This window comes from Macrobrachium nipponense, chromosome 18, assembly GCF_015104395.2.
Source record: "Macrobrachium nipponense isolate FS-2020 chromosome 18, ASM1510439v2, whole genome shotgun sequence".
Lineage (NCBI taxonomy): Eukaryota > Metazoa > Arthropoda > Malacostraca > Decapoda > Palaemonidae > Macrobrachium > Macrobrachium nipponense.
Genome location: NC_087211.1, coordinates 55,855,604 through 55,873,103, shown reverse-complemented (window position 1 = coordinate 55,873,103; position 17,500 = coordinate 55,855,604). Strand labels below are relative to the sequence as shown.

General features: G+C 38.7%; 1 protein-coding gene across 3 annotated transcripts in view; it reads right to left on the bottom strand.

Moving 5' to 3' along the window:
* Positions 1-17,500, bottom strand: part of LOC135197087 (phosrestin-2-like) — a 265,329-nt gene that overhangs the window by 11,211 nt on the left and 236,618 nt on the right. For all 3 annotated transcript variants that reach the window (XM_064224042.1, XM_064224043.1, XM_064224044.1), the window contains one exon: positions 6,361-6,518. In XM_064224042.1, the coding sequence (XP_064080112.1) occupies positions 6,361-6,518 (158 nt within the window). The remainder of the gene's footprint in view (positions 1-6,360; positions 6,519-17,500) is intronic.

The following is a 17,500-nucleotide window of genomic DNA, read 5'->3' as shown; positions in this document are numbered from 1 at the left end:
TATGTGCTACTGATATATCATCCCCCCGGTCTTCCTACACGACCAAACCATCTAAAAAGACCATGCTAACCTTTCTACCACTTGCTCTATTTATCACATTAAACTTCCATACTTCACCTCCACATAAAAAAATTGCCTCAATCATACCTTCAAGTATTTCTCTTGCCTACCAAAGACACTCATTCTGTAATTTACAAAATCTTTTATCCTACCATCAAGTTAGAAATTACTCCCAGGGATTTTACCTTCTTGCACATTAATGAATTGACTGCTTTTATTATTCCACCATCCACACTCACTTTCATTGTTCTATCTTTGTCCGTTCCATTCACTCTCTTAACTTTACTCATGCTCATATTTGCTTTAATTTTTCTTCTCTTAACTTTCAATTTTTCAATAGTTCCAGTGCTGTATCATATATATATAGACACCTTTAATAACATTTCTTATTCTAAAAATTTGCACATACATCGATTACATATTGATACTGAACAAACATGAACACACCCTAGTCTAGGAGGAATTTTTACTTCAAACCATTTAGTCCCACATCAACATATTCTAATGGAGATTTCGCCTTTCTCATATAAACTTTCAGTGATTTTCAACACCCATCTTTTACAACATACATCCTTAATATTATCCACAGTGCCACGCAATCTGCTCAGCCATAGTTTTATTGGACCTTACCATGGACTTTTACACTTCCTAAAAACCAGTTCCATCCACAACACTTGATCTACGCCCCATCGTCCTTCCTCACACCTTTACTGTTCTTCCCATACAAATGGCTCTGTCATCAGTTGTACTTTCACATTCAAAATCATACCACACACCTCTCCTGGTATACTTGGTAATGTTATGTTCTATAAATCTCAGCCTTAATATGACTGAAGAATTATTTATTACTCTCAACCACACCACTGCCCTCCTTACATTCTTACACTTGCCATCCACCTCCTTTCTGTTTTCCATTTTTTTTCATCTCTTCTATATATATATATATATATATATATATATCTATATATAGTATATATATATATAGATATATATATATATATATATATATATATATATATATATATATATATATATCTATATATATGATATATATATATATATATATATATATATATATATATATATATAAACACGTGCTCATAGCTATTATGTTGGGCTACACTTTACAAGATAAATATCTGGGCTGGTTAAAGTTTAGTCTGCAAACATATTTGCATAAGGGCGACTTAAACTTTTTGCAACCCCTGAGGTTCCCTTTAACTTCTGCAGCAGGAAGCTCCAGAGTAGGAACCTTTTTAAAACCTGGGTCCCTGGATCCCCCAGCTAGGTCCACGAAGAGACCGTCCTGTTGGATTAGGGACCAAAGGTTCCCTCCTGAACCCCTGAAGCGACTGCTTCTAATATTTGAGTTTATTTACCCCCTTAATAGGAAAAAAAAAAAACTCAAGGCGCAGTTCCTACTGGGTAATTCCTAGAAGGCAATAGACCCATTACAAAATCGGTTCAGGCGTCATTTTGGATCTCTTTGGCTCCAATTTCAGCCTTAGTTTCTACAGGGTGACAGAACAACCATTGGAATGGAATCTGATTAATATCTTACCATCGTTTGTTGTTGCTCATTCTGATACCAAGTATAATTTAATTTCAAAATGAAAACCATTCATGTCTCGAGTTCAGAGTGGTTTTGTTTTTATTAACTCAGCTGAAACCTACTGCACCCTAAGCAAGATGAAATATCTAATCAAACGGGAGACCTCTAAACGATCGGAAAAAGATCATCGTAAGTATTGTTCAACCAGTTCACTAGAAAGTGAAAATACATTTCAGCGATAACACTGTCAGACTTTTCAAGAAATTCGTATGGTTACAAATGCTCAGCGGCAACATGACACGAATGCCGAGGAAAACGCTCGAAAATGTAAATATGACCACATGAAGTGAAATAATGATCTACAAAAGCCTTCGAATTACAAGTCACAAAACCGATGGAAAGGAACGACACGTTGTTGCTGTAACGAAGGCTCCAGACTTATTTGTTTTAAATATTCTCATTCATTCGGTACCGAATCATAAAATAGATTGAAAGTCGAAGGTTCAAGAATACGGTAACCGTGCACCTCAAGGCTGCAGAGGCTGTAGCTGCTGTCGCGACCGAAGTAAATTAAGACATACATATGACAGAATGATGTGTTATGAGATTTCTAAATGACGCAGCTAAATAGACGACATGACGCGAAGCCTTTCAAGTCCTTCGCTGTTTGTGTGTGTGTGTGTGTGTGTGTGTGTGTGTGTGTGAGAGAGAGAGAGAGAGAGAGAGAGAGAGAGAGAGAGAGAGAGAGAGAGAGAAGTAGGTGATGAATGTCTCGTATGTTATTTCCCTTTTCGAGAATTCTGGTGGATTTTGTTCATATGAATTCGATACGGATTTAACAACAGACTTCGTCTCATGAACAAGAGCTACGGCAGCATTCAGCATGAAGTCGCTTGTGTATTTTACGACTGGATCAGTTGTTGGCCCTTTCCAAGTCTTCAGCAGTTTTACTTCATTCCCGATGATAAACTGTTGAATCTAACTCATTTTTTGCAGTTTACTGAAGCCTCTTTCCCTCTTATCACAGCCTCTTGTTCGTAAGAAACTTGTAATTGAGTGAAATTTGCAAATCTGCAAGGAGTAAGATCGAGGAGCTCCTCCATATCTTATGATCAGGAATCCTTGCACAGGTTTTCAGAATCTGTCGGTGCTGTAATACTCAATGGGGTCGAGTTGTATGGTCCGGCTCAGGCTGCATTTGCCGCTTTTGCTGCTGCTCTGGTCACTGGTCTTGAGTGTTGGCTGGAACTTGTTTTTAGGAGGCCGGCTTAGGGGTAGCACGGCTGATGGGTGTGCTGCTTTTACAGATCCTGGTCCTGAAGGGGTGTTGTGTCTTTCCTCTTAAGTGGCTTTTGGCTCTTGAATGGGATACAGCACCCTAGGGGATTGTTGCGCATGGTGAGAGGCGCTTTTCCTTTGGACGTGCAGACGATAATAAGAGGTCTGTATCTTACTGAAAGTGACTGACACCGCTTCTGAAATCTGCAGCTGCCTGAAATCTCTTCGTTAATTCTTTGGGTCTGTTTGATTAGCCGCTGCGGTAAGCATGCCCTTAGAGAAGATTCCTCATTTGGTACCAGTGTCCTTGCTAATAGGGTTATTCATCTGATGGAACTCTTCTCAAACGCATCACGCTCATCAAAGCACCTATTGTGAAAATATCTTTGGGCGGGCTGGGTTGCTGGGCTGGAGCTATGTGATGCAAACCCTTTCTTGACTTTATCGTCAATAAGGAGGTCAGCATATTCATTTTCTGTCTAGGGCTGGTGGATACGATCCAGCTCCTTGTGGGTTCAGTCCCACTGCTGCAGCGTCTGTCGGATCACTGTTCATGTGGGAGGCTGCAACTGATTTCTTTTGCGAAAATAGGAACTCTCCTTTGGCAATGAGGCATTGGGCGTTCAATTTCAACCATACATTATACACACACACACACGCGCGCACACACACACACACACACACACACATATATATATATATATATATGTGTGTGTGTGTGTGTGTGTGTATGTGTGTGTTTGTGTGTGCGTGTGTGTGTGTATGTATGTATGTATGTATGTACGTATAGATATTAAACCAGGCGTATTTGGACGATTTACAAGCAAGATACGAACTCAGTTTATTTAGGGGGACTAAATGAACTTTTATTATCACACAAGCCAACTGGCTGAACTATGGTTTTCTGCAAATATCAATCCATATCCTTAAAGTTGGTCTCTTTTCAGGGGACTTTTCAGAAATGACATTTTTAAACAAAATTTTCTGTCAATTAAAGCAAGAACGAAATAAATGGAATGAACCGTCTTTTGAGACTTCAGATACTCAAAATTTACATGAGCTTGCACCGCAATATACTTACTACCTCAGTAATCCACCAAGTTCCAAAGTATCATCAAACAGTGGTGAAGTGAAACGCTTTGTTGGCATATAGCAACTACCTATATCTTTTCGAACTTACTCATAATATTTCAAGTGGTCGTCATGATACGAGTTTAAGAAAATAAATGAAAGAACACTGGAGGGAAAGTGTCTCGTAAAGATTCAGTTTTTTTTTTCTTCTGCGCTATAAGTGTAAATAAGTAAATTGAGTCCTGATTCCTCATCACACATATGTCTCTCTCTCTCTCATATAGCCAAGACCCACAAGTCGATTAGCAACCAGGTACATGATCCCCTACTCAGATCAACATCTGGGCACACATCGTTCCAAGGGGCTGCTGCCACTTGCGGTACGAGAAAGAAAGAGAGAAAATCTGCGACTCCTCAGGGGACCTTGAACCAATTACGAATGAAAAACGCCCCTCTGTCGAAGATTGACATTCATCGGAGCGACAGTATGGCGGCACCGAAGCCTTAGAAATTGAACGGGTGACAACACGTTCCCGTCAACTCACGCGGCCACAGACACCTCATGTTAAACCAGTACTCAAATAATGACATGCGCCCCTTGCAAAGAAACGAAGCGGCCAAAATCCTATTGAGAGTTGTTCTTCCTACATGAAAGGGTGTACGAGTCATTTTTTTTTTTTTTTTTTTCGTGACACGGCCGTCTTGACTGACATCAGAGGCCATTGACATCGAACACCGTTGTGACACTTTTAAACAACTCGCTGCTGAAACCTTTTCTTCTACAATAGTTGACACAAAAGAACTACTCAAATGCGTAAACTTATCAAAATTCACACCTTGATATTACGAAGAAGCCCAGTTTCCTTAGTAAATTACAAAATACCGTTGGGAGAATCTTCCTCACTTAATCACATCCTGACTTAAAAATCCCATGTAAGGTATGAACATCGAAAAACCAAATACCTAGTCATACAGGTTATTGCTCAATAAAATAAGCCCTATCATCATGGTGGCGGGGGGGCGGGGGGGGGGGGGAGATATGCTGGAGACGCAAGTTGCCAACAGTGAAACATTTCTCAAACTCTGGTAAAGAATGGCAACAAAAACACTACGATACTGAATAGGGGCAACTGGCATAATATCATTAGAAGCAGAGACGCAACCAAGCTTAATTTATGTCGAGAATGATATTCGTTCAGAGACTTTATCATTACGATTTTAAAATTGATCTTATGTTAAACCTCTTTTATCCGCGGCTTATGAATATAGGTACACACGGAATCCCCTCTCACCATAAAAAAAAAAAAAAAAAAAAAAAACAGTAAAGGGTTTCCCAAGCATCACAACCTATGATTAGGGAGCGGGGCCATTTAATAGGAACATTTAACGTTAATAGTACCAGTCCGAGGTGCTTTTTTCGTCATCTCACCGAAGTAAACTTCATCCACTTCCAGTGTGTATTTTCTTTCTTTTAAAAACTTGAAAATATTTTATCTCATTTTCTCTTTCTATTACATTCTAGGGATAGAATCCTATACCTACTGATCAAGAGCTCATGCTCGCAAAGGGCCAAGCTTCTTCTATCTAGAGTTCTAGACCAAGGTCAGACATGGACACACTCGTCTGCAATTAAACAGGTTGGATTCAGGGCAAACGGGAAGGCACATACTGAGGCTTTATTTCCAGGTCGAACTGCTTCCCTTGCTTGAAATCTCTTTCTCACATCAATGAGAATTCTCTTTCTTATGACTACTACATTCCACACTTTCACCCTAAAAATCGCCTCTTCCACAATGCATAATTTTGTTTCCCGTTACAGTACAGCACCAACACCTTCTCTTTCCCTGACGACTCTATGAAGTGAATATCACAACCGCAGATGGAACCACATAACCTTGCCTAAGACCTACTTTTACAATAGAGCAGCAACTTTCCTGTCTATACGTCATAAAAAAATAGTAACACAATTCAGCTTTCAATCTTTCCTAAATAAATAAATAAAAACTACGCTGTTTATTTTGCTTTTAAGGGAATTAACTATTGTCACTATTCGAAGAAGTCTACACATTCATATATGGGAAGTGAAAATATCACGAGGATTAACTATTAACTCACTAATTTTCTTGAAGGAAAAGAGAAAAAAGTAAAGATGCATAAAAAAAGATGGCTGTATACTAATAAAGCGATAGTTGAACAAACTTACTGTCATCCTCACCCATGTAAAATGTTACCAGTTGACCCCCAGCAAAATTAGAAATATAAAGAATCAAGGAACACTGTTTACTGGCAGAGTCACCCCGTAGGGAGCGCACAGTAGGTCACGTGCGTGCTGAGCATGACGTAGCACTGTGGGCTCCAACCAAGGAGAGTCAAATGCGATACTACACGTTTTTACTCACTGGGTCTCGATGCTGGCGACGTTATTCCTGATCTGGCCGGTGGGTCCGAGCGAAATGTCGCAGAGCTGCACGATGCTGGCTTTGATCTTCTTCACGTGTTTATTCGACTTGTTGCTGACGACCACCTCCACTCCGATCTTCTCGCCGTGGTAGTAGATCTGCGGGAGGGACCACGGAACTAGATTAGCTACTACTTCATTTGAGGTAACAGATCAGCGGGGAGAAGAATGCACATTGATTATTCTGTTGATCGGTGGTAACAGATTCGTTAGAAAGATTGATCCAAGCTGACTAATATGGTGTTGAGAGGTCATGTACCTGAGAAAACAATAATATTTGTACGTAAATCTGCCTTGAAGCTACATATCTATGGGAAGAATGGCGTAAGCTGACGTATGTGTTAACTGAAGGCAACAAATCTGCGGGAATAACGACAGAAATGAATTGACACTGTTGATTCTATTTATGCAGACCAATGGTGAAATATCTGATATTATCCAGCTATCAAGAAAAGATGTTTATTCTTTATTAGATGACCTTCTTAGCAGCTGATGTAAAGCCCGCCACTAACATTCAGTTATACCTGCGCAGTTATAACTGAACGTTAGTGTGGACAACCTGCACAATTTTTCTGGCCTGCGCAGGCGGCCTGAGTAAATAGCTCATCTCACTCGATGAACCTCAGTCCAAACGGCTGCGCATGCGCATTGCAACTTTAATGTGGTGGAGGTAATTTTTTTGGCTTGGTTCGCTGTTCGTTCGCGGACAGATACCACGTACCGATGAAGAACATTTAGTTGAGTTTTATCAAGTTAGAAAGTGTTTATACCTAAATTGATGATACATTGGATTTACTTGTGTTTTTTATAATTGATAGGGATGTCTGAATAATGTTTACGTATATTTTTTCCACAAGAAATGTCTTGTAGAATTTATTGAAACCTTCGCTTGGCAAGTAGAATCCAAAGGTCAAGCCTATGTACGTTTATTCGTGCCCATAAACTATATATGAAAGTCAGCTTTTCAATGAGGAGAAATATTTATTATGACAAAATAATGTAAAAGAAGAATGGGCCTATATGCCCCTATTCATGATTATGCATCATGTATGTTACTCATTTTTAAAAATGAGAAAAAATAATATTCTACTTTCTGATGAAACGAAATCAATCAATATTGGACTGCGTATGTTTAGTCATTACTTACATCCCACGTAAGTTCGTTTTGAAATGGAATTAGACTAATCAACACACTAATGAAGCAAAGGAGGACAGTAATAAACTGGGATTTCATTCACTGTAACACACTTCACAAAGTCAATCTTAAAATGGAAACAAATCAATATTAACCCCTTTTAATAAAATAGAAAAAAATTAGGCCTATATATGTGTCAACTTTGAAACGGAAACAAACGATTATGAACTTAATTATCTTTCCATGAAATATTAAAATATCAAAAAAACATTATGAAAATCCTTGGGGTCAAATTTAAACTCTTAACAAATTCACATGGGAGTACTTAATTCGTTTTTATCAACCACTCTTTCACTGGACGTCTTATTTGACGTTTATGACTGATATGAGTTTTTTTTTGTTTATAGTGCCAGCAAAAGTCAATTATACAGCCAGAGCATCGTGTGTGACGCGGGCTGACTACGGAGACTGATGTAAAGACTGTATAGTTAATGGCAAAGATTTGCCTGCATAGTACGACTGTGCGGTTAATTATAATTGTTCAGGCATAACTGCGGGCTTTACGTATAGGCCCTTTTTTTTTCTTTTAAAGTCTCCCAATTTATAGATCACATATATAATATTATTGTATAAATGTATGTATGTATATATGTATATATGCGTGTATATATATGTATATATGAATTCCTTACATATATACTTAAAAAGGATTAAGCACTATTCTTTCATCAGCAGTGATACCTCAAACCGTCATTCATCCATTCATTCATCCATTCGTTCATCCCTTCTTTCCTTCCTTCATTCATTCATTCATTCTTTCGTTCATCCCTTACTTTGTTCATTCATTCATTCGTTCATTCCTTCCGTCCTTCTTTCCTTCATTCATTCATTCATTCATTTGTTCGTTCATTCCTTCCTTCTGTCCGACTTTCCTTCATTCATTCATTCATTCACTCATTCATTCGTTCGTTCATTCCTTCCTCCTGTCCAACTTTCCTTCATTCATTCATTCATTCATTCATTCGTTCGTTCATTCCTTCCTTCTGTCCAACTTTCCTTCATTCATTCATTCATTCGTTCGTTCATTCCTTCCTTCCTTCCTTTCTTCATTCATTTATTCATTCATTCATTCGTTTGTTCATTCCTTCCTTCCTTCCTTCCTCCATTCATTCATTCGTTCGTTCGTTCATTCCTTCCTTCCGTCCTTCCCTCCTTCATTCATTCAACTATTTTTTCATTCACATTTGTAAGGGTTCATGGTAAGACTGAGCTGCTGTGAGAATGACGAAATATAGATTTGCAATAAGTAATAAAGACACGGATGTCAGTCAATTCAGCATTATGAATCCCACAGTTAATGTGGGTCGCGTGTTAGAAATTTGGGTAGAGGGGTTCGGGGGGAGTAGTAATGGCCCACAGGTACACCACTGGATACAAAATTGAATGAAGGAGATAATCGGATGAATAAAATAATTGCTTTGAATTCTAGCGGGAGCTGTGAGAAGATGGGGAGTGAATACCAGATAGAAGTAAAAGTTAAAGACTGCTATTCTCTTCTGTTGGTGGGCAGCTGAATGAAAGAGAAATGACAGTAAATTAAACTATTACTAGCGTCGGACTCTACTGCGAGATGTATTGAGAACACTTTACAGGAATATGCACTGGAGGCCTTTCGGTCTCCAGAGCCTTCAGAGCCTTGTAGCGAAGGAGCTCCACCCACAAGGTCGTTTCTGAAACTGAAGCTAAAGACTTGAGCATCCAGAAGGAGGAAGAAAAATGGGGAAAGGTTTCAACAGTCTGGGAAAGCAAGAAGGAAGAAAGCTGATCGCGCATGAACGAGGAGAAAGAACTCAAGAGAAAGCGAGAGAGAAAAAGTACTGGCACTTAGTTGAGCCAACAGCAGACACAAGGCCAGATGGGACTGCCCCGCAAAGGTAGCCTATCTGTCATATAGCTTATACTAATGACTCTTAAGCCCTCCCCCCGACGACAAGGGAGCCAGTATTTGTCAACTTGTATCTTTTGAGGTTTTAAAATTATTTACCATTTCTATCAAGTTTCGTCTACAAGTTTATCACATTTCAGTTTTTCTTTCATCAATATTATCATTATGAGCCAAATGAAGTCTTACTGGAAACGGGATCATTTCTGGTGGCCGGGCACTTCCCGGCCCTAACGCTATTCAAATGCTAATATCTCCAAAACTATTGTAGATAAAAGATAAATTCATTCGGCAGATAAAACCTTACGTATTTACATTTCACTCCATATAAGATTTATTTGTAAAATATCATAAATTCACATTTGAATGATGTTTTAACGATTGCATTATAATTTTCTCAAAACTGACGATTTCAGCACCAAATTCGATAGTTTTCTCGAATATTGGTCATAGTTAAACTATGTCTTCTCACCTCCGCTATAAAGAATCATTTCGCATTGTATAGTTTGTCATATTTGCAGCTTGATGTTGGAAGACTATTTGAAATGAAATTAACGATGAGGGTTATGTAGCAGAGAGTTCAGAGAGACCTAGTTAACTCTTTGATGGTTTAAACTTAAAGCTTCGCGAGTTATCGCCTTTAAGGCGCCCTACTTATTATTATTATTATCATAACAAATTCACTACAGCAAATAAAATCTCCTATTCGTTTCCACAAGTAAATGCTTGCTTGGGGTTGCTAATAAACAGGAAAAGAAACAAACACACGATCAGGGCTCAAAACATAACGTTGGGGGAGCTAAATATGATCCACAATGACATGGGCTCTTTCTCCTGGCGACCTGACTTTTCTCATAAAAAGAACAGGAGAAGATAGATAGATAAAATATATAATTTGGGCCGAAAACTGCTGGGATCTGCTATGAGGTCATTCAGAGCTAAAAGGAAAATTGGGAGGGAGAGGTCTGAAAGGAGTGAATGGAGGAAAACCCCAAAGCAATTGCACTATCAAACAACTGTCAGAAGAGGGTGGAAAGTAAGATGGAGGAATATGAACGGAGGTACAGTAAAAGAAATGAAAGGGGTTGCAGTTAGAAGCCGAAAGGACGCTGCAAAGCAACCTTAAGTAATGCCTATAGTGCACTGTGAGAGGTGCACTGACGGCACTACCCCCCTAAGGAAGAGCTGTTGCTTGCGTTCACTATTTCTGCAAAGTTATACAAACTTATATCTATAATATATATATATATATATATATATTATATATAATATATATATATATATATATATATATATATATATATGAATATATAATTATATATATATATATATATATATATATATATATATATATATATACTCACAAACAATAAAATAGTGCCACGAGAGAGAAGAGAGAGAGAGAGAGAGCCAATTCCCACGTGGAAAATCTGATAGAGCGAACCGCGGGAAATGCTTCCAGCGGCGATCAGCCTCATTCATCCTCGATCAATGAGATACATCTGATCAAAGGCTGAGTGACAGGTCGCTGATGTGATTCACCCTGGATCGATAAAGGGGCTGATAGGTCGGAATACCATAGAACTCGACGATTTCCATCACTCTAAGAAATAGAGAGAGAGAGAGAGAGAGAGAGAGAGAGAGAGAGAGAGAGAGAGAGACTACTGCTGGCAAATGTTAACGATGACTTATAAAAAGAAATCACTGAAAAATTTCAATATTACGTAATATCGAAAATTAAGTGAGGAATAAACGAATGGGTTTAATTGATACCTGCAGAACATTAAAGACAAAATCAGTCAGAGAATAGCACAATAAAAATAGCACACTGAACCGACAGCAAATTTATAAAAGCGTGGGAGAATGATACATTACAATATCTCACGCCAAAACCAGAAATGGATTGGTAAAGAAAACGAAAAACGAAAGCAGAAAACGATTTGGAAGAAATAGCGAGAGAAGAAAGGAACTTATCCAACCGATATATCATCAAAACGACCACTTTGGCGCTCGTTCGCTCATTTCTCAGGGAAGCCCCATACACCATCAAACGGGCTCACTAGTTTGCTCCAAGCACCGGCACACCACAAACCCGGGTCGTATTTGTAACTTGTGCCCCGAAACCGGGGTCGTATTTGTAATTTAAGACATAATGATTGGGGTCTTGAAGCCAGGAGTCCCACTACGGAAAGCTGTCGTTACTTCCTGGGGTCTTGAACATTTCAAAACTTCCTCACCAACTCTGTCGGATGTTTTCGAAATGGAATGGAGCTTTACGATCGATAAAATAAAATGTCAGGAACAGCGCACTTTGTTGCATTAGTGTGAAGTACTAGATATTTGCATTATATATTTCGTAAAGTAAATGTGAGTATGTGTTCATGGGTGTTTCTCGATCAAATTGTCGTATTCACAAAATAAAAAAAATACTAAGTAGGTCTATTTTGAGTGGTAGAGTTGAGAGGCTCACACTAGTAATCTCTTTCACAACTCCCCTTTGGATATTAAAACCATTTCACATTCACTGAAGTTATTCTCAGTTCATCAACCTCTCAAGTCCCATTTTAGTGCTTAGTTGTCTTCTTCCATTTTCATGAGGCGTGACTAAATCGCCTTAAATCTCTCCTCCTTCTCCCTCCCTCCCTCCCTTGCCCACACCGTTGCCACAAACTTCCTTCCTTTTTTATGCTCTCGAAGCTCAATCCAGTCTTTGTGAATTTCACATAATATACATCTACAACGACCCACTTTCTAACATTTCTACTTTTATTTTATCATGCAACATGCAAAATTCATGTTTATTAAACACGTATTTCATATTTTCTCCTTCCATAGACACAGAAGTGCTGTTTCTTGACTTCCGCATAGCTGGTCTTGCCTCTCATGCTTAATCTGACACACTTTTCCATATACACCTCTACAAGGGGTAAGCAAAATTAGTAACGAATAAAAAATTCCAGAGTGCTTATCTATTAATTTATTATTATTATTATTATTATTATTATTATTATTATTATTATTATTATTATTATTATTATTATTTCACAACATGGAACAAGCGCACAGGGGCCATTGACTTGAAATTCAAGCTTCCGAAGAGTGTTGGTTTCAACCTCCCACCACAAACCCCACACTGCAGCAGTAACTGATCATGATACAGAGGCAGTGATTTTTCATCGCTTTGGGGAGACGCAAACCAGCGACATCTGAGTGGCATACCCCAACACTAACCACTATACCAGCAAACCTTTATATCTATGAAATTATATTTTGTTTATTATCTTTTATTACATGATGCTAATATTGTAAATGATTTTGGACATTACGTAGAAATAACTTCATTTTGATTTCCACGACAACGTTTTTTTTTTCTTTTTGTTCTAGATAGGTAAGTAAATCTTCAGCTGAAAGACCTCATGGCAGGGGGCTCCAAAGGAAGGGAAATCAGATTGCAGAGAGAGACAAAGTACAGGAAATTGGATGAGTAAATAAATGAGAGGGAATGAAACCAGTACACCTGAATTCAGGAGACGTCTTCTTCTTCTTCTGTCCCACCGTTATCCCTACACTAAGGGGTTGGTTGCCTGATGCGCCTTTCCTTACAACATCAGCATGGTTTACTATTTGGCAAAGGGGATTTTACGATCGAATGTCCTCGCTGTCATCAACCACAGCTATTGGCGGTGAGCCTTTGACTAAAGAGTCCACCTGCAAGGCAGCAGTTTCCACAGTTATTGGCGGTGGGCCTAGACTTTTACTAAAAAGTAAGACTCCAAGGCAGCAGTTTCCACAGTGGTTGGCAGTGGGCCTAGTCTTTTACTAAAAAATGTAAGACAGCAAGGCAGCAGTTTCCACAGTTATTGGCGGAGGGCCTAGCCTTTTACTAAAAAGTAAGACTGCAAGGCAGCAGTTTCCACAGTTATTGGCGGTGGGCCTAGCCTTTTACTAAAAAGTAAGACTCAAGGCAGCAGTTTCCACAGTTATTGGCGGTGGGCCTAGCCTTTTACTAAAAAGTAAGACTCCAAGGCAGCAGTTTCCACAGTGGTTGGCAGTGGGCCTAGTCTTTTACTAAAAAATGTAAGACAGCAAGGCAGCAGTTTCCACAGTTATTGGCGGAGGGCCTAGCCTTTTACTAAAAAGTAAGATTGCAAGGCAACAGTTTTCACAGTTACTGGCAGTAGGCCTAGCCTTTTACTAAAGAGGTAAGACTGCAAGACAGCAGCTGTCCTTTTGGTCGCCTTTTACGACACGCATGACCTACTGTGGTAGTATTCAGGAGACGTTACCATATTGCAAAAATGTGTTTACTCCTGGTTTAAACATTTAGAGATCAAAAGGTTCCATAAATGCACTATGCCAGTGATTCTCAACCAGGAGGGGAACTTCAGGTTTTAGGGGGAAAATGAACACAGATTGGCAGGCTCAAACTTGCTCTAGGACCACACAAAACGCAGTGTGCATTGGTCCGCACTAATGAGAGGTCACGCTGGGCTCTCTGTTCGCTATCTTGCGTGTTTGTGTTAGTATTTTGTTGCATATCATTTGGAATGCAATCTTTGAGGCAGACAATTTTTCAAGAGGGGGAATGACATTCTTATATATGGTGAGAGGAAGCATGAGCCAAAAAAAGGTTGAGAACCACTAAAATAGGCAAACTAATATATATTTTAGATGTAGCCAAGACACCACTAGAAAAATGAGTCGTATTAAACCTGATGTTACAAAATGTCAATGTTTGCTGCAGCAGCAGCCTGCCTAGTATTGCAGGCAAAAACTGCACCATCACCCTCAAAGAAAAGCAGCTGCTGTTAATCTTTGTCGAGTTTAAATTAAAAAAAAAAAAAAAAGGGGGCGGGGGGGGTTAGCTACGGACAGTTTGAGGAGGAAATTCAGAATGCTATGTAATTTTGAGGACTTCTTATCGAGTTGGATTTTTTTGTCACTTAAATTTTCATTGTGTGGTTGCCAGATCTATGCTTCCCAGTACCGGGTGAAGCTAACTTTACGTCATGTGTTGCAGTGTTCTGTTGTCGTAATCAGACTGTTCCCTCAAATTCCAATCTGTTTCCTGTTTACCGTGAATATTGTACAGGGTTGAACCACGTGATCCATTCCTAGAGCATTTATTTCTAGAAAACCAGTAAAGCACAAAAACGTTTGTTTTGAGAGCAATGTGAACCAATATTATTTGTAAATAATTCTTAGTAAAAATATTAATATACCCATTAATTGTATGTATGAGAATACATACATACTAATAATAAATACATAATTTAAGGAAGTAGTTTGATCTGTAAACCTCCTACCATCTCCACAAACCGTCCCCCTCCCCCCTTCCCAACACGACACCATGGTCAAACATCCTTAACGTAATGTTTCAGATACGCAACCAAGAAAACAGCATTTTTTTTCTGGCAAGTAGTTGGGGAGATTAAAGGAATAGTCTCGATAAGCTGTAATAGAAAGCCTCAGACACCTGATAACAGTGGTCATAAGGCCGACTGGAGATGACGGTTAAATCCAGTCTTACCATTGGAAAAAACGCAGATTCCTTTGTATAATCGGCGTTTGCTCCAAAATTACTAAAGTGAATTAAGTGTTCTCTTTACCTCTACCACGTTTTTTTTTTTTATACTGACTTTCTCTTCGTGAACATGTATGAATATATAATCACGGCTGCAAGTAAACCGACTTTCATATATATTAGAGAAAATGAAAGGCCAAATGACTTGGCAGGAAACTTAAAAACAAAATTCTAGCTCCAGGGGACTTGAAGAGATTTCAGGAATATATCTCGGACGATATTGTTAGCCATTTAGCTATTCTCTTTGATGTTAATCCCCCATTTATGGTTTCGTCCGAGACCTGTCATGTACTGCAGTTAACTCTTTGGCTTTCCATACTGTTATATCGCAATAGCAGCTTCAACGCTACAGTTCTTGAAGGAGATGGTGGTCTATAATTTAGCCCGTAAAGTGACCGCTGACCTGCCAACAACGCGTCGTGGGAACTGAGATTTGGTAGGGAAGGCAGGTCAAAATTTATGCACATCTCCGTTTTTAAGAAAAATAAATTGAATGGGAATGCTGAGGTCAAATGTATTTTTATGTCACTTTTAAACTTATGGCTATACTTTAGAAAGCTAAACTTAAGTAGGCTACTTTAAGCCCATACTTTTATCATAACAGTGAGACGTTGTTAACACGCTCCCCGAGGAATCGACCCGTGTCTCACAACCACTAACCAACATACTTACGTACATTTATCTTGACATTTTCGTCTTACAGCAGATGATTCCAATAAGCGTATCCCTTCTGGCTTCAAATTTACCCTTTACAGTACATGTCCAGTCCAAAACCAGAACGGCCTACTTTCAGTTCCGTGTGGCCCTCTCAGCGGTAACTACACAAAAGTACTGATCTAACTCGGTGCCACTTAAGCTGCTGATAGTGTTCGTAATTTCCACGGTAATTTCAAATTAAGGGAATGAACTTGAGCCCTTGGCAAAAGGCGCGCTCATCTTAATCCCATAATGGAGCTGTGTGTTTCCATGGCAATTAGGCTCAGTGCACTCGAGAGAACGCTTCCAGATAGCAGCTACTCGGGTAAATGTCACCCTTGAGAGACTCTTCCGAAGACATGGGGTCTTATGAAGTTTACAAAGGACACAGATTGCTTGAGAGGAGGCGCCCCATTTGTATTTCGCAGACAGCGGAGACGCTATATTCAAATATTTCAAACACCATAACGTCAGGAATTCAGTATTCACAATAATAACATATGGCCCATTTGAATTTTCTATTTTTTATTTTTTTTTGGTACCCATGAGATATAATTCGTAAATTTCTGGTAGAAAATTCTACTTTCAATATTTCAAAACACCCGCACACACACACACACACGCACGCGCGCGCGCGGACAATTTATATATATATATATATAGGTAGTTTTTCCAAAATAAAATTAATGTGCGGCATTATTTTCACATGACTAGATAAGTACATCCCGTTAAATAAAAGTATTATTGAAGAAAAGAACGAGTTGTCCATCGCACGGTTATGTTACACACACATACACACACACACACACACACACACACACACACACATATATATATATATGTGTATATATATATATATATATATATATATATATAGTGTACACACATATACATATGTATATATATATATATATATATATATATATATATATATATATATATATATATATAACACACAAAATTATCCTTTGTCAGTATCTTTTCTTAATTTGAATCAGCCTTAATTTAACAAAAAAGAACATAAATCTATCAGGCGATAGAATGATTGTTCAACAAAACTGTCGTGTACAGAAATGAATAAAACTGAAGGCAACAGAAATGAATAGAACTGGAGGCAACAGAAATGAATAGAACTGAAGGCAACAGAAAGGAATAGAACTGAAGGCAACAGAAATGAATAGAACTGAAGGCAACAGAAAGGAATAGAACTGAAGGCAACAGAAATGAATAGGACTGAAGGAACAGAAGGAAAGAACTGAAGGCAACAGAATGAATTAGAACTGAAGGCAACAGAAAGGAATAGAACTGGAAGGCAACATGAAATGAATAGACTGAAGGCAACAGAAAGGAATAGAAACGGGAGGCAACAGAAATTAATAGATTTGGAGGCAACAGAAACTGGAACCAAAACGGGAGGCAACAATAATGAAACAGAAACGGTAACAGAATACTAAAATAGAACGGGAGGCAACAGAAATAATAGATTGGGAGCGCAAACAGAAATGAATAGAAACGGAAGGAAACAGAAATGAACAAAACGGGAGGCAACAATAATGAACAGAACGGGAACAGAAACTAATAGAACGGGAGGCAACAGAAATGAACAGAACGGAAGGCAACAGAAATAAATAGATTGGGAGGCAACAGAAATGAACAGAACGGGAACAGAAATGTAGAACGGGAGGCAACAGAAACTAATAGAACGGGGGCAACAGATAGGAATA